The sequence below is a fragment of the Mobula hypostoma genome, chromosome X1, assembly GCF_963921235.1.
Source record: "Mobula hypostoma chromosome X1, sMobHyp1.1, whole genome shotgun sequence".
Lineage (NCBI taxonomy): Eukaryota > Metazoa > Chordata > Chondrichthyes > Myliobatiformes > Myliobatidae > Mobula > Mobula hypostoma.
Window position 1 is genome coordinate 19,146,562 of NC_086128.1, and position 27,720 is coordinate 19,174,281.

Here is a 27,720-nt window from a genome sequence, read left to right on the forward strand (position 1 = left end):
AGATAACTTTGCAGAAGACCCATGGGCTTTCCTATAATGTCTTTTGCGCAATGTATTCGGAAAAGAATCATGAAAAGGCCTGGGTTGTAATGCTTAATGGCTTGATCACACAGCACCAGCTATTTTGTTTTAACTGTAGTAGATGGAAGGACCATTTCTACAATGGTGGCTCAGTATTGAATATTGATTATGGTTTGCCAAACATTTCTTTGTAACAGTAATGCCTTTTAAAATCAGCTGAGATTAATAGAGCAGTTTTGAAAACAACAGTGGTATTTCTTTAAATTGGTGTTTCCACCTCCCGACCACCGTTAATCAATACTTGTCATGGAGACTTTACAAGTTGCAGAAAAAGCTTGTCATTTGTTCTATGCTGGTGTTAACTCATTACGTTATAATGTAGTCCAACTGTAAATGTGGGAAATATCATTGAACTTTCAAATTGCACCTAGCTTGTTACATAATGATCAGAATCAGGTTTATTGTCACCGACATTAGTCATGAAATTTGTTTTATTGTAGCAGCTGTACAGTGGAGAAATGATGATGGTATCCGTTAGTCTCGCGAGACCACGGATCTGCACCTGGAAAGTCTTGCTTCAGTCTCTCCAGGCGCAGGCCGAGGCAAGGTTGTACGGAAGACCAGCAGTTGCCAAAGCAGCAAGTCTCCCCTCTCCCCTCTCCACGCCACCGATGTTATCCAAAGGAAGGGCAAGGGCCGATACAGCTTGGCACCAGTGTCATCGTAGGAGTTGCCAGAGCGAGGTTGGAAGCAACGTCGGACTGCCTTAGGGACTCCAGCTCCGAATTTGTCCTCAGGGTTTACTCCCGAAGCCTTTCCCATAAATGGGTATGGCCGCAAGGCAGCAGAGGATTGAAATCAAGAGTTTTCCCTTTTTTAGATGGACTGCCTTCCCAGGCTGATGAGCTCCATCTACCCAGAGACATAACACTACTATAAGTTGCAATAAAAGTAAATAAATAATGCGCAAGAATAGTGAGGTAGTATGCATGGGTTAATGGACCGTTCAGAAATCTGATAGCAGAGGAGAAGAAGCTGTTCCTAAAATGTTTTAGTGTGGGTCTTCAGGCTCCTGTACCTACTCCCTGATGGTAGTAATGAGAAGAGGGCATGTCTTGGATGGCAAGGGTCCTTAATAATGGATTCTGCCTTTTTGAGGCATGGGTTGTTGAAAATTCCCCAATGGTGACGAGGCTTGTGCTCGTGATGAGTTGAGTGACTCTACGGCTCTCTGAAACCTCTTGCAGTCCTGTGCGTTAACACCTCCTTGCCAGAATGCAACCAGTCAGAATGCTCTCGTCGGTACATCTGTAGAAATTTGCTAGTCTTTGGTGACATTCTAAATCTCCTCAAACTCTTTCTGAAGTATAGCTGCTGGCATGCCTTCGTCATGGTTGCATCAGTATGGTAGGCCCAGGATAGATACTCCGAGATGTTGACACCAGGAACTTGAAACTGCTCACCCTTTCCACTGCTGACCCCTCAACGAGGATTGGTGTGTGTTCTCCTGACTTCCTCTTCCTGAAGTCCACAATCGGTTCCTTGGTCTTGCTAATGTTGAGTGTGTGATCATTGTTGTGACACTACTCGACTAGCCCGTTTACTTTGCTCTAGTATGCTTCCTCGTTGCCATTTGAGATTCTGCAAACAACATTCGTGTTCATTATAATGCCTCCTAATTGGTTTTTTTACTGCACGCTTACCTCTTTAGTTGCAGATGATTAAATACTATTTACTATTTATGGATCTTATTTAATGTCACATCAATTTGGATGATTTTACTATTTTCCATATAAAACAAGAAGGTATCAGCATATTACATTGTAAAGGAAAGACATTCTCAAAAGAAAAAACATTATGGGAGCAATTGAGCAGGAGTTTGAGGAGGGTTTTGAAAGTGAAGGCAAGGTGATCCAGAAAAGGATCAATGGTTAGGGATGAAAGAGCAACTATGCTGATGGACTTTTAAAGCAAGATACTGATATTATAAATTAGATCCAACAGAATCGGGGTTTAATTGTTATATCTCTTGTACAAATAGTGTACAATTATGCTATAGTTCCTATGTGATTTGTGTGGGTTTATAGTCTGTGAGCTGTGTAAAAGTGCTACATTGCAGTAGCACCTTACCCCTTAGCACCATTTTTTAAAATTCTATTATAGAAGTGGCAAGAACACTAGAGAAGTTCTGTGCTTTGAAGTTAATGCTGTGAATTTTTGGACATTCTGCCTGAATGGAGAATTTTTGGAAGAAAACATTTTGAGCTTCATCAAACATCCTGAAACCAGGCCATTTGGACAACATGTCCAATATTTTCATAATTACAACATTGGAATTAAAGCTGAAATTAGTGTATTTAGGGATATGTTGCTCTGCTTGACATTGGTATTTGTTTGAAGTGTAATTGTAGGTCACAATAAGTATGTCAGTGATACCCAGGGTAACGGGAATCGTAAACAGAAGAAATTCTGCAGATGCTGGAAATGCAAAGTAACACACAGAATGCTGGGGGAGCTCAGCAGGTCAGGCAGCATCTATGGAAATGAATAAACAGTCAATGTTTCGGGCTGAGACCCTTTATCAGGACTGAAAAGGAAGGGGGAAGGTTCCAGAATAAAAAAAGTGGGGGGAGGGGAGGGGAGGGGAAGGAGAATAGAGAGAAAGTGATAGTGAAGCCAGGTGGGTAGGAACTATAATGGGCTGGAAAAGAAGGAATCTGACAGGAGAGGAGAGTGGATCATGGGAGACAGGGAAGAAGAAGTAGGGGCACTGGAGGAGGTGACAGGCAGGTGGGAAGAGGTAAGAGGCTAGAGTGAGGAATAGAAGACGAGGGGAGGGGAGGGTTTTTTTTTACCAGAAGGAAAAATAGATGTTCATGTTATCAGTTGGAGGCCACCCAGACGGAATATAAGGTGTTGCTCCTCCATCCTGAGGTTGGCACGAGAGGAGGCTGCGGACTGTTTTGTCAGAACGGGAATGGAAATCGGAATTAAAATGTTTGGCCACTGGGAATTTCTGCTTTGGGAATGGAGTGGAGGTGCTCTTCGCGAATCATAGATATTTTAATAGGATTTACAGCGTAGAAGGAGATCATTTGGCCAATATTATTTTTGCCACAACTGCCACTTCAATTCCAGATGTCTTTTCTGATCTCATTTCTCCACCCCTTCTTTGTACCCTTTTATATTTTCCGTTCAAAATGCTTCTCCAATCCCTTCATTTAAACTACATTTTGATCCCAGCTTCAGTGTCATCTTGCTGTCAAGCATTGCGTGTTTTGATAACTCCATCATCATTGTCATCAGTCAGGACGATGTCAGGTGATCGTGTATGTGCCACTGTACAAAGTAAAGATCATGTGCTTGTTTAGGTGACCTGTGATCTGCCCCTAGGGTGTTGTCAGATTCATCTGGATGTTTTATACCAGCTTCAGTTGCTGTTGCGGTGTGCATTGAGGTGTTTGGCATTTGAATCACGGTTAAAAATAAAACTGTTGCTGTAATAGATGGACATAAAGAGACATTCTTAAAGATTAAAAAAAATGTACTTGTTTCTCAAAGTTCAAAGTAAATTTGTTATCAAAGTACATATGGTATCTGCCACCATATACTACTCTTGAGATGCATTTTCTTGCGAGCTTTCACGGTAAATACAAAGCAAAACAATAGAATCAACAAAAAAACACCACACACAAGATGGACATACAACCAGTGTGCAAAATATAACAAACTGTGCAAATACAAAAAGACATACAAAATAATAATAATTATAAAGGAGCTGAGAGGTAATGTTGCAGCTATATAGGACTCTGGTCAGACCCCACTTGGAGTACTGTGCTCAGTTCTGGCCGCCTCACTATAGGAAGGATGTGGAAGCTATAGAAAGGGTGCAGAGGAGATTTACAAGGATGTTGCCTGGATTGGGGAGCATGCCTTATGAGAATAGGTTGAGTGAACCCGGCCTTTTCTCCTTGGAGCGACGGAGGGTGAGAGGTGACCTGTGTTACGTACCCCGTAACTGGGTTGCCAAACCAGCAGAAATGGATCACTCAGTTGGAGTCTGGATTACTAGAACTAAGAAAGTTTTATTAAAGAAACAAGCAACACAGTAATCGAAAGGATAATAAATGCAACAGTTCAGCAATGATAAACACACATGTGCACGGAATTAAGATAACAGCATCAATCAAGCTCTATCGTTGTCTAGGGGTAAATGACCAAATTTCAAAGTGACACAAAAGTTCAGTCCAATTTAGTTCAGTGCGCAGTAATCGTTGCCATGGCGATGGACAAGGTGGGGGGAAGGAGAGAGAGAACAGGAACAACTGATCATTCAGAACGGCTTCACGCACAGACCGGCGATATGGCTCACAAGCAGCTTTCGAGTGGGTCCTTGGTGATGTCACCTGAGGTCACCGACTGTGACCCCTCCTCCAGATGCGGTCGATCCTCTGCAGTGAACCCGGCACCCAAGCAAGGGCGGACACGCACTGGGTTCCCACTGATCGTACCTTTCCACCCTGTGCGTTGTCCGGTACTTACCAGCGACTCGTGAGAGGCGCACCGCTTCCAGGGTCTCGTTACCTCGAGTGTCGTGTGTCACTGCCTTAGCGAACCGGTCTCTTTTTATCCCCCTGCTGGGGTATCGCCTGTCCATCACTTCAAACAGTTCAGGGTTCAAAGGGGGAGCCGCTCCAGACAGCTCTCTCTCCCCCGTCCCTTCATTACACATCTCCAGATGCTGTTTCATTGTGTTCCTTATCTCTCTCTTGAAGACAGGTGGCAGACCAACTGCTGATCACACAGGACAGCTAACATCTTATCATGTGTATTCTCGTCATACCTGATAGAGGTGTATAAGATGATGAGAGGCATTGATCGTGTGGATAGTCAGAGGCTTTTTCCCAGGCCTGAAATGGTTAGCACGAAAGGGCACAGTTTTAAGGTGCTTGGAAGTAGGTATAGGGGAGGTATCAGGGGTAAGTTTTTTTTACGCTGAGAGTGGTGAGTGTGTGGAATGGCCTGCCAGCAACAGTGGTGGAAGCGGATACAATAGGGTCTTTTAAGAGACTCCTGGATAGGTACATGGAGCTTAGAAAAATAGAGGGCTATGGGTAACCCTAGGTAATTTCTCAGTTAAGGACATGTTTTGCACAGCTTTGTGGGCTGAAGGGCCTGTATTGTGCTGTAGGTTTTCTATGTTTCTAAATAAATAAACAATAAATATTGAGAGCATGAGATGAAGAGTTCATAGGTTGTGAGAATAGTTCAGTGTTGGGGAAAATTGAGTTGAATGAAGTTATCCCTGAAGCAGAAATATCTCATGATGCAGCATTGCCAATTTCTTTGGGTTGAAGTTGATTTGCAATTCTCCTGTCAATTCTAAATCTGCTGCAGTGAGCACTACACCTGTGCCGAAACTAGTGGATATCCATTGCTGATGGAATAATATTAATGATAAATAATAGAAAAAATATTTTAAACCAAAAAGTGGGATTAATGAGGTGCAGCCATACAAATGTACCATACACAGATACACAGGCACCAAAACTACAAAGTACTCCAGCTGCCAACCTCAGGCACAATTAGGATGGAAGTATAGGAAGAAGGACATTGTCTCTGTGTAGATGTAGCAGAACTTCTACTACTCTGTACTTAACTACTTCTGCGCCTGTCCATGATACTTTAATCTGTTTACATGGACTCCTAAATCTTCATTGCTTCTAGTTTTTCACCATTTACAAAAGCTCTCTTACTTAAAATTTGGTCAGTGCCTGTAAAGGGACCTGAAGTCTGTTGATTCATGATAGGCCAATTAATGTTTTATTCAAGTACCCACCACTGAGATATTTAGTAACACATGATTGCTAGCACACTTGCAGTGATGGAATGTTCAAAGCAAACTGGATCATTCAGGGTGGAGGAGAGTCTGGGATTTGGGGGGGTTTGGAACTGATGGTTAGGAATTAGCTGGCACAATTAAGGAGAGCGGTTAGGTTGGCAGATCCGTTGGGAAATAGGTCAGATGATCTGCAATTGGATCCTTGACTTCCTGACCGGAAGACCACAATCTGTGCAGATTGGTGATAATATCTCCTCCTTACTGACCATCAACACTGGCACACCTTGGGTGTATGCTTTGCCCACTGCTCTACTCCCTCAATACCCATGACTCTGTGGCTAGGTATAGCTCAAATACCATCTTTAAATTTGCTGATGATACCACCATTGTTGGCAGAATCTCAGATGGAGACGAGAGGGCGTAGAGGAGTGAGATATACCAGCTAGTTGAGTGGTGTCACAGCAATAACCTTGCACCCAATGTCAGTAAGATGAAAGAGCTGATTGTGGACTTCATGAAGGGTAAAACGAGGGAACACGAACCAATCCTCATAGAGGGATCGGAAGTGGAGAGAGTGAGCAATTTTAAGTTCTCGGGCCTCAAGATCCCTGAGGATCTAACCTGGTCCCAACATATCGATGCAGCTAAAAAGAAGGCAAGACAGCGGCTATATTTCATTAGGAGTTTGAAGAGATTTGGTTTGTCACCTAAGACACTCAAACTTTCATAGGTGTACCATAGAGAGTATTCTGACAGGCTGCATCACTGTCTGGTATGGGGGGTGGGGGGAGACTACTGCACAGAACCACACAAAACTACAGAAAGTTGTAAAATTAGTCAGCTCCATCTTGGGTACTAGCCTCCACAGTATCCAAGACATCTTCAAGGAGTGGTGCCTCTGAAAGGCGACGTCCATCATTAAGGACCCCATCACCAGGACATGCCCTCTTCTCCTTGCTACCATCAGGTAGGAGGTACGGAAGCCTGAAGGCACACACACAACGATTCAGAAACAGCTTCTTCCCCTCTGCAATCCGATTCCTAATCCTAAATGTTCATTGAACCCATGAATACTCCCTCACTTTTTAACTGCATATTACTTCTGTTTTTGCACTATTTGAATCTATTTAATAAATATATTTACAGTAATTTATTTATTTTTCTTTCTTTATATATTACCATGTATTGCATTATACTGCTTCTGCTAAGTTAGTGAATTTCACGACACATGCTGGTGGTAATAATCCTGATTCTGATGAATTTATATCAAGATCTGTTTGCTTTGGTTTTGCCTGTTTGTTTAATATTGTTGCCATCCATAGTTGAAGTGTCAGCTGGCACTCACCATTTAGCCTACATATGCAATATCATTAGTTGAAAAAGGCACTGTGGAGATGTTGGCTTTGGTGAAGTTGGACCCTACCAGGTCTTACTGTGCCTGGGAGAAGTGCGTTTATTCAAAAACAAAACATCTTGGCACTAAGACATTTGGCTTGTGCCTTGTGGATTGTATAGCAAAACATCTTCTGCTTGATATTTAATGCTTTCCCTTCATTAGCAATTTGCTTAAAAAGCTATTAGTTGTAATAAAAGTCACAACAGCCAATTTAACTAATAGCTTTTTAAGTTCTGGAGGTGTGGTTTGCCAATAGCCAACAAGATGATTTTGCAACATTCATGCCAACTTTCTGACTGGATTGATCAGCTCAGTGTGACAAGGGTCTTCTCCTCTTCCTACTCCTATGCCATTTTATATCTTGGGAAACGTGGAACCAACAAGTACACTATCAGAGCATCTCTTCAGCAGTGAAAATAAAACTATTGCATAGTCTTAATCAGTTCTTTTCTAATTACCCCGGAGACTCAAGTTGCTCTCCAAGCAGACCAGTTGAGGCCCAGCCAGCATCATTTCCCACAGTCAGAGTAAAGAAAAAAAAATTCCCAAATGATTGTCTTCAGTTTAGATCTAGCATCCAAAGGCCAAAAAATTTACTGTTCTCCGTTAAAGAAAAGTTAAGTTACTCTGTTTTGTATGAAATGTTGCATTTAAGATGATACCTTAATGGTGTAAGTATCAAAGTTGTATATATATTTTAAAAAATTGAAAGGGATAAAAATTTAGCCTAGATAACAGTCTGCAAAGAGGAATGAAAAGGTTGTATTTCAAGCAACAATCAGCTGGAGGAACTCCATCCGTTGAGCAGCCCCTGTATGGTGTTGGGGGAAGGAAATCTTGGTGTTTTGGGTTGAGACCCTGCATCAGGACTCCAACATCTGCAATATCTTGTGTCTCCAAGGTCATATTTCAAGTGTAGATCCTTCATGAGAGCAATTTACAAGGTGGTTTTGATGACGATGATCTTTAGTGATTTGCTCAGTGCAATAGACCTATAGGTCTATTTCATACCTGCAATAACCAGTGTTTCATCATAGATTCATGATTGTTAAGGTCATTGGCAGTCCACAAGTGTAAAGGAGAACAAAATAATTGTTACTCCAGGTCCAATGCAGCACAAAAAACACAATAAGATGAAGAAAACAATAATAAAAAACACAATAAATATGAGTATGTACATTCATAAAGTGAAGTAAGGCACAGGAGTGTTGTCTGTACATAAGGTGGCTGACAGGAAATGATAAGGTACTGGTGGTGGGAGATGTGGAAGTGTGGGTTAGTGGGTGGAAGTGTTGATGAGCCTTACTGCTTGGGGAAAGTAACTGTTTTTGGGTTTGGTGGTCCTGGTTTGGATGCTGTGTATCCTGCTTCCTGATGGGAGTGGGACAAACAGTACATGAGCAGGGTAGGTGTAATCATTCATGACAGTACTGGCTCTTTCCTGGCACCTTTCTGTACATACGTATGTCCTTGATGGTGGGTGGGCCAGTGCCAGTGATGCATTGAGTAGTTTTGACTACCCATTGTAGAGTCTTCCTGTCTGTCACAGTGCAATTTCTGTACCGTGAAATGATGCAGCATTTTAGGATGCAGTCTACTGCACATTTCTAGAATGATGTGAGAATTGATAATGCAAAGTCCAACTCTCTTCAGCCTCCTCAGAAAGTAGAGGCATTGGTGAGCTTTCCTGATTGTGTGGAATGTGTTCTGGGACCATAGAAACATAGAAAATAAGTGCAGGAGTAGGTCATTCGGCCCTTCGAGCCTGCACCGCCATTCAGTATGATTATGGCTGATCATCCAACTCAGAACCCTGTACCAGCCTTCCCTCCATGCCCCCTGATCCCTTTAGCCACAAGGATCATATCTAACTCCCTCTTAAATATAGCCAATGAACTGGCCTCAACTGTTTCCTGTGGCAGAGAATTCCACAGATTCACCACTCTGTGAAGAAGTTTTTCCTCATCTCGGTCCTAAAAGGCTTCCCCTTTATCCTCAAACTGTGACCCCTTGTTCTGGACTTCCCCAACATCGGGAACAATCTTCCTGCATCTAGCCTGTCCAATCCCTTTAGAATTATATACGTTTCAATAAGATCTCCCCTCAATCTTCTAAATTCCAGAGAGTATAAGCCTAGTTCATCCAGTCTTTCATCATATGAAAGTCCTGCCATCCCAGGAATCAATCTGGTGAACCTTCTTTGTACTCCCTCTATGGCAAGAATGTCTTTCCTCAGACTAGGGGACCAAAACTGCACACAATACTCCAGGTGTGGTCTCACCAAGGCCTTGTACAACTGCAATAGTACCTCCCTGCTCCTGTACTTGAATCCTCTCGCTATAAATGCCAGCATACCATTCGCCTTTTTCACCGCCTGCTGTACCTGCATGCCCACTTTCAATGACTGGTGTATAATGACACCCAGGTCTCGTTGCACCTCCCCTTTTCCTAATCGGCCACCATTCAGATAATAATCTGTTTTCCTATTTTTGCCACCAAAGTGGATAACTTCACATTTATCCACATTAAATTGCATCTGCCATGAATTTGCCCACTCACCCAACCTATCCAAGTCACTCTGCATCCTCTTAGCATCCTCCTCACAGCTAACACTGCCACCCAGCTTCGTGTCATCCGTAAACTTGGAGATGCTGCATTTAATTCCCTCATCCAAGTCATTAATATATATTGTAAACAACTGGGGTCCCAGCACTGAGCCTTGCGGTACCCCACTAGTCACTGCCTGCCATTCTGAAAAGGTCCTGTTTATTCCCACTCTTTGCTTCCTGTCTGCCAACCAATTCTCTATCCACATCAATACCTTACCCCCAATACCATGTGCTTTAAGTTTGCACACTAATCTCCTGTGTGGGACCTTGTCAAAAGCCTCTTGAAAATCCAAATATACCACATCCACTGGTTCTCCCCTATCCACTCTACTAGTTACATCCTCAAAAAATTCTGAGATTCGTCAGACATGATTTTCCTTTCACAAATCCATGCTGACTTCGTCTGATGATTTCACTGCTTTCCAAATGTGCTGTTATCACATCTTTGATAACTGACTCTAGCATTTTCCCCACCACCGATGTGAGGCTAACCGGTCTATAATTCCCTGGTTTCTCTCTCCCTCCTTTTTTAAAAAGCGGGGTTACATTCGCCACCCTCCAATCCTCAGGAACTAATCCAGAATCTAAAGAGTTTTGAAAAATTATCACTAATGCATCCACTATTTCTTGGGCTACTTCCTTAAGCACTCTGGGATGCAGACCATCTGGCCCTGGGGATTTATCTGCCTTTAATCCCTTCAATTTACCTAAAACCACTTCCCTACTAACATGTATTTCCCTCAGTTCCTCCATCTCACTAGACCCTCTGTCCCCTACTATTTCTGGAAGATTATTTATATCCTCCTTAGTGAAGACAGAACCAAAGTAGTTATTCAATTGGTCTGCCATGTTCTTGTTCCCCATAATCAATTCACCTGTTTCTGTCTGTAGGGGACCTACATTTGTCTTAATCAATCTTTTTCCGTGAGAGGTTGTTTGTTATGTGCATTCCAGGAGTTTGAAACTCACAGTTTCCACTGTTGTGCCGCCAATGTACAGAGTTCCATGAATTTCATGAAAAGAACACCTCGCCAACTGTTAAACACGGGGGTGGATCAATCATGCTTTGGGCTTGTGTTGCAGCCAGTGGCATGGGGAACATTTCACTGGTAGAGGGAAGAATGAATTCAATTAAATATCAGCAAATTCTGGAAGCAAACAGCACACCGTCTGTAAAAAAACCGAAGATGAAAAGAGGATGGCTTCTACAACAGGATAATGAACCTGAACACCTCAAAATCCACAATGGACTACCTCAAGAGGTGCAAGGTGAAGGTTTTGCCATGGCCCTCACAGTCCCCCGACCTAAACATCATGGAGAATCTGTGGATAGACCTCAAAAGAGCAGTGCATGCAAGACGGCCCAAGAATCTCACAGAACTAGAAGCCTTTTGCAAGGAAGAATGGGCAAAAATCCTCCAAACAAGAATTGAAAGACTCTTAGCTGGCTACAAAAAGCATTTACAAGCTGTGGTACTTTCCAAAGGGGGTGTTACTGAGTACTGAATGTGCAGGGTGCCCAAACTTTTGCTTTGAGCCCTTTTCCTTTTTTGTTATTTTGAAACTGTAAAAGATGGAAATTAAAAAAAAGTAATCGTGCTTAAAATATTAAAGAAATGTGTCATCTTTAACTTTATGCCTTTTCGAAATCAGGTCGTCTTTTACTCGCTTAGCTATTCACAGTAACAGAAAATTTGACCGGGGTGCCCAAACTTTTGCATGCCACTGTAGATCAGCCTAATGACAACACTAATGCCAGGTGCATGACAGATGGCATCTGTCATAGAATGGCTCTGCTAGTAAGTATATAGCTTTACAAAGCTTGAAATCTTCAAATTGGTAGGACTTCAATCGACCTTTATATTTTGCTATTGCTGCGCAATGTCTACTGTGTCTTGTTTGATTACTGCTCTCCAAACACATTTTTACTTCTGCTTTGTGTTCTTCAGCAAATATTGATACTGAAGTCACTAAATTATTGGTTAGTCCAGGAACTATGGATCTAGATTTCTGAAATTATTATGTAGAATTTGTAACCAGAGGTGATTTTTTTTTTGCTGTTCAGAAGCAAGAAGTAGTAGTCTGAGATAGTTAGCAGCACATGCATGTAATTTCTTAGAGCTGTTGGTTATTTCTGTTCATTTTTTGGGTTTAAAAGTTTGTGCTAAATTATGCGGTGTTGATTTTTTTTATTTTCCTCCTGATTTTATTTCTTCTCTTTGAGGACAAGTTTTGGCTTGCCGCTCAGGGCTTTCTTTTTGTCTCTCTTTCCTGTGGTAAGATCAAGGTTAAGAATGTGCTCCATGGGAACTGCAGAACGAACCCACTGTGGTACAGTGCATTGGGGGTTTGTTTATCCCTACTACGGCATCCATCTTGCTCAAGTAAAATAAACAAAACAAGAAAGCTTTTGAGCAACACTCACAAAATGCTGGAGGAACTCAGCAGGTCAGGCAGTATCTATGGAGTCACCGCAAACAGTCACCGTTTCGGGCTGAGACCATTCATCAAACAGTATTACAATGGATTTTGAAAAAGATGACTGCACCACACAATGTGATGCTGACCTTCGCAGACATAAAAACCCTTGGGTTCAATCTTTTTGCTGTACTGAGTGATCAGATAATTGGTAGGGGAGTGGATAACAAGTACCTCCTGTTAGTTTGGAGTTTCACTGTTTGGGAATGGATAAATCATTTATGTTCCCCTTCTGATCAGCATATAGTCAAAATCCACATGAGAGTAAAGGGCAGGTCCTTCACAGTGACTCCTATGTAAGGAGTGGGGACTTGGGTGAGGTACTAGAGTATATGGCATAATTTCTTGGCTTGAAATGGAATGGTGAGATGTAAAATATAATCTTCCCTACATGAAACACCCTGGTTTCCTTGGTTGCACAAGTCTAGGGAAGACAACCTCTGGCCCCACCAAACTAGTGAGATTGAGGCACAAGCCCCCGCCAAGCCCCGGCTTGTGTGGATGCTGTGTCATTTGCTACCCTGTTACCAATTAGTGCCACAAAATAACAGACAGTACACTGCATACGATTAAAGGAATTATATTTATGAATCTTAACTAAAGGGTTAGTAAAGAATAACAAAAAGAAAAGGACCCATTCTAATTAAACAGTCAAATGTGCACAAGTTGGAGCTGGGACTTCGCTGTCATTCGCACGCTGAGCCCTCAGTCAACATGAAAGCACACACCACCTTCCGAACGTTGCTTGCAATCCATCTCGAGCAACTGGGTCTCTCACCAGATCGTATGCTACGACCAGTTCTCCCCAATGTCTTCTCTCTTCACCTCCTCTCAAATGAAAGCCCCAAACCCAACCTTAGTGTCCCCCATCAGAGAAACCTCCCTTTAATCCAACCGTCCTAATTGGATGGCACACATTTCTCCTCATCGCTTATCTTCAACAATAACCCAAGCATAAGCTGAAAACAAGCAGCTCTCATAGAACTGCTGAAATGAAATAAAGACCAGCACAAAAGGAAATACATACAGCATAACAGTAAAAATATGAACTAGGGCATTACATACATAACAACAAGATGAAATTGTTGATGGTTTCTCACACCCTAAAGTAGTATTAGTAGACTCTCTAGTACTGCAATTCTTCTATTACCAAATTATCTTAACATGTTTACAATGGATAGGTGACTTGTTTCTCCCACCAGGCTTTTTCTACAACTGGGCAGAAAACATTTGATGTTGAGGACAGGGAAAGGGGGAGCAGTTGGTGTATATTTTGGGCTGTTTGTTGGCTGCTTTTAGTATGTTATTAGGAATAGCTGTGATTTACTCCCACTATTTGTTACCGCTATACAATCCTTTGACAACAGAACAGATATAAATTGGAGCAATTGGGATACCATTTTGGTCCTCGCTCCCATTGCGACACAAAGACAGGTGAACTTGAGGTGGTCATTTCCGTGCATTATTCCAAGTGTGCATTTTGATAAACAGCAGGTATATCTTTGTCACTTGAATGTGGTTGTTATTTATCTCAAATTCTAGGTGATGAGGGTAGAATTGCATAATCATGTACTTCATCACCAATGATGATTTTTCATTTTCTTTTAGAAAAGCGGCGGAGAGAAGCAGTTGCAGCTGCTACACGTCTCACTGAAGCGCTTGTGGATCATCTGAATGTTGGGTGGGTATTTTGTTCTATAAAATGCAGTAAAATATACCTATCATGGAAAGTGGGCAAAATTGAAGAACTTGTGCAGGAAAAAGACTGTCAAAACAACTGGCAACAATTTTTGGACTTTACCACTTTTATGTGCAATGACTCTTCCTCCTTCAAAAGGATTGTGTTGCAGAATTGACTAAATATTTTTCTGACAGCCTTGTTATTTGTTATGAATGATCAAATAACCCATGGTAATTGCAAGGGATAATAGTCTGATTGCCCCAAGACAGAATTACAACCTGCTGTAGGTACTGTTTGAATGGGTCTATTAGTCTGGGCTCTCTGCATTGTAAGTATTGAATTTAAGCATTCCCTCTTGTACAGTAATCCTTATCACTTGTAAAAGGCCAAAGGCAATCTATGAACATCTACAAATAAAATCCACTAACTTTGGAACCACGCTTACAAACTAGATGTCAGTGGCAGTGTTAATAGTATAACTTTATTAGTATCCCTGCCCAGCATAGTAAAATCCAGTTATTTTCTTATGGTGCCTACTGGACTTGTATTTGGGCCATTTTCAAAAGCTGCTCATCTTTATTTATAAGGCCTCTAGCAGTAGGTGACAGAGAAATGGTGACTCTTTCTTGGGTGTCTGATTTGTAAGTGGATACTCATTGCCCCTGGCAGAAACAGGTGGGAGTCAGTTTACCAAGTGTTTGAAATCGAGGCCCTTCACTGGTTTTAGGAACCTATTTGCAAATTCGAAGTATCTGCCTGTGAATGCCAGCACCATGTATGCACACTTACCAATGAACAGACTAACTGGATGACCTTACAAGGACAGTGGGGACAAGAATGACACACCTGGCTTTGCAAGAAAAACTTTTATCTCTTGTTTGAAGTCATTTTTGTTCCCTACCCCTCACTGTAATATGAAGTGCCTCCTGGAGCTCACAGAACACTGGGAGCTTGCTGGCTTTGTTCTAAGCAGCTATGAACTTGAAAATGTGTGGAAAAGCATATAATGCCAACTTCATTTTCCTCATAAACATACTGGTCTCTTACTGAAGATACTTGTAATCTTCACACTGAAGATCATCTAAAACATAATGTGTCATAACCAATTGAAACCACTTGTGTTTCTGTCTGTCTCTCTGTTCTGGCCACCGTGGCAATCTGGAGCTCCCAATTGCCACTCTCAAGCAATTTCTCTCAGACAGTTGAATGCCACCTTTGTGGCACAAACAGTGCGGCAGTTTCTCCAGCCTGAAAAAGTAAGCAGACAACTTCTGTCCTTTCTCCTGAAATGTATGCCTAAACTTCACCATAAGATAGGCTGAACTTTCAGTAGTGCCGAAAGCATCTTCCAGAGCTCGCATGTAGTTAGCTTATGTGGCGAATAGGTTTTCTGCCTTTAGGAACCTCACTATATCAGCTACCAGACCCTCTAAACTCTCTACCGGTCCCTGTTTTTTCATATTATTTGAACACTGCTATTCACCCAGTAACTGAATTGTCTTCTCAGCCCAAGCCTCATATTCCCCATTGGATGTGGCCTTAACTCCAGAGAACATTCTCAGCCTACGATAATTTTGGCTCTCCGCAGGTACACTTTGGGATTTATCAATCAGTGATGTAATAGCCGAAACCAGTTCAGAACTTATTCAACAGCTGAAGGACTTATTAACCTTTTCACATCAGACAACTCCTTTCCCTCACTTTGCAGAAACAAGATCAACTTGTCTTTAAAGTCTTCACCCTCAGCCATATTCCCCTCTTCTCTAGAGATATGAACCGGCCATGGCCCTGCCTCTCCAGGTGCCCCTATCCTATCGGGCAGCATGACTTTAGTCACATCACTGGTAGTCTGGACTAACACAACATCCATACCAGCTGGCTGGTCAGAACACTGTTCAATCAGTGTAACTTTCCTCAACAATTTTATAGAACTCAGCGCTCTAAGTTGCTGTTCGTCGGGATTTCAGATATCCACCCTGCTCAGAACACAAGCATTACATGTGGATACCCTCTTTGTATTGCACCAGACCTTAATCCCCACAGCATCCATAAAAGCGTACCTTAATTACAATGCACCTCACTTTCCACAAATGCTAGTTTAAACCCTGGTTTAACATAGAAATAAACCACTTAATCAATCCTTTTACAGCATTCACACAGCATCCAAACTCCAGACCAACCCCCACAATGCAACCCCCTCATCTGACTCGTATACAAACTTGGCTCATTAACTAACTCTGCTAACGGCCACGTGACTCAGCGGTGAGAAGGCCACCTTTCATAAGCACTATACATCTAGGGTTGGTATGATTTGGGTTCCACCAAACAGGAAAGTTGGGATGTTCTGATTAAGGAACATTAATTGTAGTGAATGCCATGTAAATACTGCCCCATGCACAACTATCGGTTGCCAAGAAATGACGGATCATACACCAGTATAAAATTATGAAGAGAGTATATTTACTAATTTTCCAACTTTATCAAACGGTTAACAGGAAAAGAGGGGGAAAAAAAAATAAAAGGGCCCATTGCAGTTAAACCAGTCCAATATGCACATAAATGTTGGAGCTCATTTCTGGAGTAATCGGGTGTATCGCTTCACTCATGCGCTGAACCCATGTTCTGCGTGAAAGACACCAGTCATAGTTCTAACTTCCCTCGACGACCACCTCGAACATACTTCTAACTTGGGAGTATTGGCATATCCTCCTTAGAACCATTCATCTGCACAAAGCACTTCTTACAACAGGGTCTCCCCTTTGAACAACATTCTGCGGCATCTTCCCTTGTGCCCCACTCTGGAGTTCCCACCAAAAGACCCCAAACCAGATTATTGTCCTTCAGAAATCTGATACTACCAAGCCCTCTTGAATGTTCCATGGCATGCCACTGGGCAGAAAGTTGCAACATGTACCAAGACAACCCTGACTGGCTGACACAACATTCTTAAGTTGGACAACATGGCTTCTTATCTTTAGTTGAAGCCAAAATACTCTCTTACTAGCAGGAAACACTGCTTTTGCAGAAAACTGTTAAAATACAAATACCTCAGAGCATAGCAGCAGAAATCTTAACCAGGGTATTACATGCGTTATATACATGCACAAATGACAATAAACTTGAGTTGATATTCCCTCTGAGTAGTCGATAATGCGTCAGCATAAACAATGAATTCTCCAACTTCAGATAACTTGCTCCCTCTCTCTCTTTTCTCTCTCCTCCTGATCTACCCAGTTCCTCCTACACCTACCCCAGTCCCCATCACCCTGTTCCTTTCCCCTCCCCCCACCCACTCCATCTGTCCATCTCCCACACACTTCTCTCACTGGTTCCCCTCCCCCTACTGTTACTATCTGCCCTCTCCATCTCCCTTCTTTGGTTCCATTCTCCATCTTTCACTCCTACCAGATCCCACCATCTACAACCCTCTGTCAGTTCCACCTCTTGCCTCCCATGCCATGACTTCCATGACCCTTCTTCCATTTGCCAATCACCCTTCCAGCTGGATCTTCTACCAGTTTTTGCTCTACGCTTGCCCCTCAACCCAAAACATCAACAGACCCTGCTGAATTCCTCTAGCATATATTTTTATTCACTGTGTTTCTGAACTCTTCAGTCACAAATGACAGTCCTCCTCCTTAGGCAATTCTTTGGGATAAAGGATGACTTACTTCCACTCCGGTGCTGTGTTTCCGAGGTGACTGATGAGGACAATGTAGGAACCGCAGACTTCCACAGATTGGGCAAGAAAGATAAAATTGACATGGTGGGCAGGTAGTTAGTTTGAGGAAGCACTTTCTTTCCACTCTTAATATAGGGCCTCCATATTCTCCTGAGCAGTGAAAGGCCAGAGATTCCCAGGAGGTAGTGGAAATATTGCATCTCTTTAAGAAGCCTTTAACAATCCTTGAAACTTTTCCTCTGTCTGCCCGATAATTTCTTCCCATAGGTAACCGACACCAGATTCCCAGTGACAATAGGACCATAACAAAAGACCCTAAATGTGATAATCTGACCCTTCATTAAAAGCTTTCTAAGTTTCAGCAGTATTTTTGTAACCTTGCATGATTTGAACAGCTGTGATATGCACAAGAGGATTAAATAGTATGCCATTCAGAAGTTTGAAGATCAAGTGTTTACGTTGCCTAAGATGTATCTTAATGTTCATTAATTTTATGCTTTAAAATACTCAGAATAAAACATTAGGTTAAGGAAGCAAATTGGAAAAATAAGGAATGTTAAATAATTATAAACACCAAAGTTTCATTGCTCTAATGAGCATCATGTGTAGAGAGGATTGTGTGCCATTCAAAAGTGTGCGAATGGAATAAAGAGAAAATAGTCAAGAGTTAAACACTATAATTCTTAAAAAATAATCAGTGAGTGTGGGGGTCCACATCAAATCTGACATTCTCACTATTTAGTATTTGAATATTGTAGTAATCGAGTAGCAGCAGCTTTAAAGGTTGTGGGTAGCTGGACAAGGTTATTGTTTCATTTCCACTACAATCTACTGCAGTGGCATCTGCTTAACCTATGTGTGACCTATCACTCACTAAGACGATAACAGCTGTGTGAAGCAGGTGTGGGATGGTGGTGTGGGTTTGGGGAGGGGGAGGGTTGCTCAAATGCTTCGGGCACTCATTTGATACAGAACACATGGACTGAGAGCATCTCCTTTTATTTGGTATCACAGCTGTGCTGATGATTAACAGTGGCCCACTAATGCTCTCTCCCATTTGTGCTGTCATCTCTCTATCTTCACATTGTGTCAACCACCATCTCAGCACCTCTGCTTCCCTCCCCCCACTTGTGTTTGTCTATCAAGTTTTGCCAAACGTTATTTCGATAAAGATTGTCTGTCAACGGAAGATCAAGGAGTGGATTACAAGGTAGAGCTTGAAGAGACATGGCACATGTGCATTGAGAAATATGCAAACAAAAGCGTAAGCACATGTGAGGCATGTATGATGATTGCACTATTGCTGTGTGTCAGGGTGGGAATTGTAAAAAGTCAAGATCCACAATAGGGAATGTTGCTATCTTTTGCATATTCAAGTTATTGAGTCTCTATGCAGTATTTCATATTCTAATTGGGGCATTTTATATCTTCAGAGCAAAATGATTTGCATTTGGTCACTTCACAACTGATAAAGCAGTTTCACCAATTTATACATTTCAGTACTGCCATGGTATATCCCCAATTCAACAGGTTCAGTTTTGACACTGATTTAGGCTGACTTGTATTTGCAACAATTATCAAGTATTAATTTTGCATGTGGAACCCAAAAGTAATTGGGTAAAGCGAAAGGTACGCATAAGAACCTGATTCCTGTCAGACTCTTTCTAAAAATGCTGCTTACTAGCTTGAGGGTGCATGGGTCTATTAGTATGCTGTTATTGACTGAGGAGACCAATCAATGTAACAAAGATAAAGGAATTTAGTTTCTAGAATAAATGACTCTGTACATTTTGTACACCAGCATTATTATGCCTAGAAAGTACACTAAACTGATTGCTTAACTCCACACAACTTACAGTACTTTTTGTTATAAGTTTTCTCTTTGCACTGCTCACTCATCTTGTAACTTGTTTAAATGCGGCTGACTGGTAAGGAGCCATTTGATTCTTGCGCACTTTCCAGAAACGTCAAGTGAAATCACTAAGACATACCTGTATCACTAAGATATTACTTGCATCCTCAAAGGCTTGCACAACAACAGCTAACAACTTTGTGGACACTATTATTTTATGTTTGCAACATAACATAGCAAGGAAGAATGAGACTCTGCTGATCAGGGAAGATGGGACAGTGGTGAGTTGGAAGTGAATTAGGACAAGCTTGTAAGACATGCTGGTCTATAAGTTTCTATTGCAATTTTTACAGGAAAGGTGTCAGATCTCCTCATCTGATCTGCTGTACACAAAACGAGATGGACTGAGCTAGCTCATTGTTGTAAGCAATCCACCAGCATGAAAAAACCCCATCACGTATTGTTAATGGTAACAAAGGGTTGGAAATTAAATCAGTGATACCTGCATCCAAGGAGCAAGTTTAAAAATAAACGATCTGTTTATTCAGTGATTTACTCAAAAATAAATATGGACAAATATGGTCACAATTTTTGTTAATATAGATTTCAGCTTTAAGTTCCTTTCCTGCCTGACATTTGACAAGTTGGCTGAAAAGATGATTTCAACTCTGCTCTCAGTTGCTACTCTGCTCTCAAATGCTACAGCCATGGTACTCCTAGGAGACAAAATAATTATAGTTGGGCTGTGCTACAACAGAATGAAAATTCCCTACAAATGTTTGCATACATTTCTCAATTTTTTTGAGGAGGTGTTTGTTTACAGGAGAGTCAGCTTCCAAGAATTTCTAATGGAACCATGGCTAAGACAAAGGGGGGTAATTTTAGTTGAGTTTGAAGCATTTACTATGAGGCATATCTAGAGTAATGCAAAAATCTGTTGAGATGACAATTTCTTTTTAAGCATTTTGTATAACAAACTGTTTAGAATCACGTGATAAGCTGTTTGGAATGAGTTGTTTAATTTTCAATTTATAATCAAGTATACATTTTCCTTAAGTCTATCATTAGGTTTATTTAAAGGTTCTGTGCAGGAAGTGTCTAAGATGCACCTTATTTATTGAGCTGCAATGTTTTGGGTTTGAGGTGAAAGGTTTATTTAAATATGTTTCCTGGAATTCATTTTGCAAGAGAAAAATATACTATCCTAATTCTTCAACCATTCAAGTAATGTAGTTTATTTTCATGAGCCAGAGCTCATTGAAGCCTTCATGTTCTCAGCAAGCTTATTCCTAGCTAGCTTCTACCATATTGTTAGCACCATTATACATTTCTCCTGCATAGAAGCTCTCTTCCCAAAACCGCATTCTTTTTGTTGACTGTATTGCAACAGTGATATAAAGCTATCCCTTGTTTATTTTTTACTAAAGCAGGGACCAAAAGCAGACCATAGCAACTATAGGTGGCATAGTAGTGTAGTGGCTTGCACAATGCTTTACAGTACGGGCAACCCGGGTTCAATTCCCGCCACTTTTTTCCTGCCGGGTTCAATTCCTGCCACTCCCATAAGGAGTTTGTACGTTCTCCCCATGATCACGTATACCTGTACACCTGCTTGTTAATGCAATATCTAATCAGCAACTCAGTGCATAAAAGCATGCAGGCATAGTGAAGAGGTTAAGTAGTTGTTCAGAATGAACATCAGAATGGGGGAAAAAATGTGATCTAAGTGACTTCGACTGTAGAATGATTGTTGGTGCTAGGCAGTGTGGTTTCAGTATCTCAGAAACTCCTGATCTGGAATTTTCACACACAACAATCTCAAAGTTACAGAGGATGGTGCAAGAAACAAACAGCATCCAGTGAGTGGCAGTTCTGTGGGTGAAAACACCTTGTTAATGAGAGAAGTCATTGGAAAATGGCACGCACAACATGTCGAACCTCGAAGTGGATGGGCTACAGCAACAGAAGACCATGAGTATACACTTAATGGCCACTTTATTCGGTACAGGAAGTTCATTGTCGTAGTACATTGAGCCATTAACTACAGTTAACCAATATTACTTGTGCTGGGTTATGATTGCATCATGAAATCAACAATGGAAAATAATGTGAATAAGGAACCAGCCCATAGAATAATTGAAAATAAATAGAGCTGAGCTTTGTCTCTGCCAGAGCCTTACCTGAAACTATGAACAATGTCACCACAGTCCTGTGATTTTTTTTCCCCCAAAGAAATAGCTTGCTTTGGTCATTGGGACATCTGGAATGAGCTAAAGTACAGTTAATAAAATGCAATTTTATTCCATCTATCTCAGAATAATGACTCTCCATCCAGATTTTGGAATTGGGGGGGCTTTTTCACTCACGAAGCATGATTTCCTCCAAAAGAGCTTATGCATCTACCTTCAAACACTCTAGCTCTCTGGACCCAGGTGTAAATATTATGTGCAAGTCATTCAGCTTCGCAGACCATTAGTAAAACCTATATTTAAGTTGACCCAAGAACAAAGTAAACAAGTAAAAGTCAAATAGTGGCTTTGATTCCAGATCATTTCATTCACCACTCGAAGGTAAACCCAAGGACAGAACCTCAAATGATACTATCAATACCAACTTTCCTGGGTAGACACTTTATGCATAACATAATTTCTGGTCCTACTGTATCATTTACCAATCTACTAGAAACTATTTGGTAGATCTAGGCCATAGTGGGATAAGACCATTAAGATGTTCCTTGAAGAATGGTATAAGTGAAGAGGTTGGAATTGTAACAGTTGGAAGAACTTGGTGTGCAGGCTATGTCCTCATGGCTTACAATCAAGATGATGGCAACTATGTTAATAATACTTTTGCATGCCATTCAAAATTTGATTGTTTCCAGAGGACAGTTGCTTTCATATGTGTTGCCTTACACCTTTTTGTAAAAATCTATATTTTCTACACCCCTCTTGAGGTTTTGCTTAGAGGTATTTCAGTTGGATGTAACAAATGACAGTATTAGGGCAAGGTTGTGAGATTGGATTTGTTGGTGTCTTAAGCTCTTGAGAGGAGAGTTTGGGTAGGTTGAATTTGTCATTTGAACCATAAAATTGATTAAACATTTGAAAATTACAAAGTAATTCATCAGTGATCATGGTCCATGTTGATGGTAATTAGTATTTTACTCATTTGCTTTTCTTACAGTTGCAGTTCTATGATTCTAGGTAATCTGTTTGAAAAGAATGTTACATTCAACTGTAAGGTATCAAGTACGATGTATTTGCAGGCAAAAATAGTTTCTTCAAATCACATCCCATCTCAAATTAATCTCCACCTGTCTTAGAATAATAGGGATCATGTAAGGTGATATATTGCTCAAAGTTTTTTCTTGCTCAGCTTTACTCTGTCTTTATTATCCATGTCTTGGGCTGTTGTCTAAGATTTGCATGTAAGAGCAGTATTTGTATCTTATGACCTTTATAATTGGAATTTCACAGGCCAGAGTAAGAAGTTTCTGCTGTGCATTTGAAAAGTTGTTGAATTATATTTCTAAAAATTACGTTGTATTTATTTGCTTATTGGCTTTGGCCTTGATATTTGAGCAGTTCAGGTCTTCAAACCCCTTTTTTTTAAAAAAAAAGTAACTCCGTATGCTTGGAGTTTATTTATCCAATTTTATTTTAAAATGCTCTTCAATAGACTATTAAAGGCATTGGAATTCTGAATAAAGTGTAAATAGGTTTGTGGCATAAAATAATTGGAATTTTAATACAAAGCTAGCATTTTCCGTAACTTTAAGGAGTTTTCATATTGTAGCAAAACAATTGAAGAGTAGCAGGACTGCATAATGGCAGGCACCTAAAGAAGGGAGCAGCAACCATAACTCTGGAATCAATGGAATACATGAGCGTGCAAACACTGGTGGTAGTATGCAATCAGAGGCCACTTTATTAGGTACACGTGTACACCTGCTTGGAAATGCAAATATCTAATCAGCCAATCATGTGGCAGCAATACAATAAGGCATGCAGACATGGTCAAGAGATTCATTTGTTGTTCAGACTAAATATCAGAGTGGGGAAGAAATGTGATCTAAGTGACTTTGTGGAATGATTGTTGGTGCCAGACAGGGTGGTATGATGTTGATCTCCTGGGATTTTCACACAATGAATGATGCAAAAAACAAAAAAAAATCTCGTTAAGCAGCAGTTCTGTGGGTGAAAGTGCATTGTTAATGAGAGGGGTCTAGAGAATAATGGCCAGAATGGCACAAGTTGACAGGAAGGCAGCAGTAACTCAAATAACCACGAGTTACAACAGTGGTGTGCAGAAGAGCATCTCTGAACTCACAACACATCAAACCTTGAAGTGGATGGGCTACAGCAGCAGAAGACCATGAACCCAATGAACTCATGTACCCAATAAAGTGGCCAGTTAGTGTACATGGAGATGTATTTATTAAAAACAAATTAGTAGTCAAGATCTAACTCATGAGCATAAATTGGAGAGCCAGTTATTGTGCAGAAGAGTAATTCCTAGGAAAGAAGGAAGAACTGCATTATTTACAGTTACTCCATTATGTGAGAGACAACAAGCTTACATCTGCCTCAAAATATGTCTGTATGAGGAAGCCTCTAAGTAAAACAGTAGATGTGTCAAGACTGGAATGATGCACCTGCCAGTTAGTCAGAGGCAAGTAAATAACAAGGATTTGTGGTGGGGTGAGGTAGGCAAGAGCTGACCTAGATCCAGTTTCCTTCTATAATCAACTTTAGTCCTTTTGTATGATTTCATCCTGCACTTTCTGGTTATACTTAGTCCTTTAAATTTTTGCAGGTTCTTGTTGTTCTCACTGGCTGCCTTCTCTTCAATATTAAATGTGAGCTTTGTTACTCTTGACCCACCTCGCCTCATCGTATACATTGGGGTTTTCTTGATTTTTCCACCTAATTCTTGGGAGGTGTGATTTCCAGTCCATGCTGACTAAATTGATTCAATGTTATAAATAGCAGCCAGCCAATGGCTAAGCATGTTAAACCTGGTAGGATGAGGAAGGTTTGAACTACTCCTCACATCATGTCCTTTTCCTTGCACCACTCTGAGGCTGATACCTGCCAGGTGGTTAGAGACTAGTTGAGTATGGGCTGCCCTTCTAGCTAGCTCCTCCCTCCCTCTAATCTGGTTAACTATCATTAAATATTGTAGGCTGAAAAGGGGACCTAACTGAACCCATTGAGATCATTTATTTGTCAAAATTGGACTGTGATGCTTTCATCAGTAACTGATCGCAATAATTAACCTGTGGCTGAACAAAGAGTGGTAGTGACTCTCCTGACTTAAGGGATGGTCTTTATTTAATTGTTTCTTTGTGGAGCCAAGAACAGAATAGCTCATCTGGGTCACTTCTTGCCCGATTGCCAACCCTGTTAAGTAAACCTCCCTTCCTGTAGATTCTTCCTATCATTTGTCTTGGTAGTAGGGATTATCTTCTCATCCCTGATGTGCTTTCCTCTGTCCAAATTTAATTGGTGCATATTGGCAGCTTCCAAACCATTTTCATTTGGAAATTGACCAGTGGGATCTTAGTAAAGCCCAGTTTTTTTTCAAAAAAAAAATCTGGGCCACTCTGTTGTTTCTCTGGGTAGTTACTAGGCCACCTTGATGTCTGTTAAACTATGGAGAAAATTACTGCTGAGCACAATCATTTGCTTTAGATGTGCTTATAGATGAGATGAAAGGGAGTAGGCTTGCGTGGAGTATAAACATCATCTTGGACCAGTTAGTCTGACTGACTTCATTCCATGCTCTAAAGCAGGGGTCGGCAACCTTCTTGCCTCTGTGGGCCGGATAACATATTAATGAGCGGACAGTGGGCTAGCTAAATGCCATAAAAAAAACTTGAAATATGGGAATTATCCATTTAAATACATCTAGTTATGTTTTGCCTCAAATTAATGAATAACGCATGCTAGAAAATCATTTGTGCTTAAGGTTGTCTACCCCTGCTCTAAAGTGTTCTCCTGCATGCACTCCCATTAAGATTACCTGGATAGTGACACTGAAGCCAGTTTGGAGCTCGAACACTGAATCACTTCATTCAGCATGGGCTGGGAATGACACCTGCTTCTATGGCTTGCTGCCATACCACGCCATGCACCATCTGGATAGCTCCATGTTCTTAATAGAGTGGATAAAAAAAGTGAGATGTTCAAACAAAATACATTTTGAACACTGGCATATGCCAGTGACCTCCTGCATGTGGACATACAGAGTTCCTGGAGAAAGGCTTTAATGCTGAGAACTCTGAATAGTTTGCCCATGCTCAATTTTTAGTTATAGTTTTAACACAGGATCTGAGAGCCAAAGAAGCACTTTTGAACTTTCGTGCTAGATTGTGATATGTCTACTAGGTTCTGTCCAAAACACAGTTGCTTCAGAACTGGAATTGTGAGGTGTTGTGTTCCCCTCAATATCCTGATGTAAGTGGGGATGATTAAACTGGCTTTGACTGTTGTTTTGGAGAATAAATTAACGAAACTCTTTCAATTAAAATTTCAAAATGCACATCTCAATCAAAATTAGATGATAGAACAAGCCATGTGTCCTCTTTGTTTTTAAGGTGGACTTTGAAAAACACCTTTTAATAATAAGCTGTTCAGCAAAAACTGCAGTACTATGGTTGAATCCAAATAAATACCCAAGTGAAGCCAAGAAATTTAAATCTTTGGATCAAACTTTTATGGAATACATATGAAAAGAATTAGCATTTTATGGTATGCTATATCCTTGCCCCATCGCCATTATATATTTGAAAAAAATAAAGGATAAAGGCTCTGTCTCAAGCCACTATTAAACCTTAAATACTTCATCTGAAAAGCAGAAGCAACTTACAGCTAGAAGTAAAGTGATTGTGGGGCGCAGCAGGCCAATGTTCTGTTAATCATTACATCTACTGTACAACTCAGTTGAATGTTAGCTACCAACTCGTGCCTTCCTCCATGGATTATATCTATTGCATGATCGGATTCTCGTATCTGTTATGATTTTTCCCGTGGTAGAAAATTGGTGAAAAAAATAGCATCCACCTAGGGAAGTATTATTTCCGGCAGTAAAATGTACCCTTAGCTCTCGACAACAGTGGATGCAAGAAATGTCTGCATTAGCACTGATCGATAACAAGGAGCCATCTGCCACTGCTCCTGGTTGATCAGAACACTGGGTGAAACTGTGATCTTTAGAATTAATATGTCAGCTATATTTCACTCTTAATTCTATCTTCAATTAATTCACAAGCTCACTGTGGTGAGATTTTGCAATTTTTTTGCTGGACGACAAGTAAGGAATGCTCATTTGGCAGGAGACGGGTTGTGTGAGCTGGGGAAAGAAAAAACTGAAGTGGAACCTCAGTCTATCCCAAAAGCTGTCTTCTGTTAGTCGGCACTGAGCGACATTGGATGTAGACTGTGTGTTTAGAATGAAAGTGAAGCACTTGTAAAGGGGGAGGAAGTAAAAAGCTTCAAATTTATCAAAATCTTGTAAACAAGCTCAGTTTACATGAAATATTTAGCATTAACATGTTTCTCCTTTACAGTCAAAACTTAAAGGCTTAAGTGATATTTCCACAGAAAATAGAAACGTTGACTTCGGTAAGAACTTGGCATGTGTAGCAGCGGAAAGTGTTTCAGTAAGATATGTGAAGTTGGCTGAGCCAACTTGGAGAAGCTTTTATAAAGTAGTCCATCGTCATGCAGTCACTGGGATAAATAATATTGCTTGGGGGATGGGAAGAGAATTCAACCATATTGTCCAGATTTTCTTTTAATAACTAAACAGTCCGAATGTAGGTGTTGGAACATGGGTGACTGTATAAAACAGCTTTTTTTCCCCCAAGTAGTCTATGAATTGACCCTTTGTCCTTTTGTTGAGATGTAGGTTAGTGTTGTTGCAATAATTCTTCAATACCTTTGGTAAGGAGATTGTTTTCAGTTGTTTTGCTTCCACCTTTAGCCTTGCATTGATGTTGAAGGAGTAGCAGCTTTTCTCTGCATAATCAGAATCACCTTTATTATCACTGACTTGTATAAGGTGAAACTTGTCTGGTTGTATTAGTATAGTGCAAATACATAAAAAATTAAATTACAAAATAAATAGTCCAAGAAAGGGAATCATGCAGATCATGG

At 40.8% G+C, this 27,720-nt stretch overlaps 1 protein-coding gene across 2 annotated transcripts in view; it reads left to right on the forward strand.

The window, feature by feature from the left end:
• bloc1s1 (biogenesis of lysosomal organelles complex-1, subunit 1) overlaps positions 1–27,720 on the forward strand; it is a 130,451-nt gene that overhangs the window by 13,795 nt on the left and 88,936 nt on the right. For both annotated transcript variants that reach the window (XM_063037756.1, XM_063037755.1), the window contains exon 2: positions 13,955–14,027. In XM_063037756.1, the coding sequence (XP_062893826.1) occupies positions 13,955–14,027 (73 nt within the window). The remainder of the gene's footprint in view (positions 1–13,954; positions 14,028–27,720) is intronic.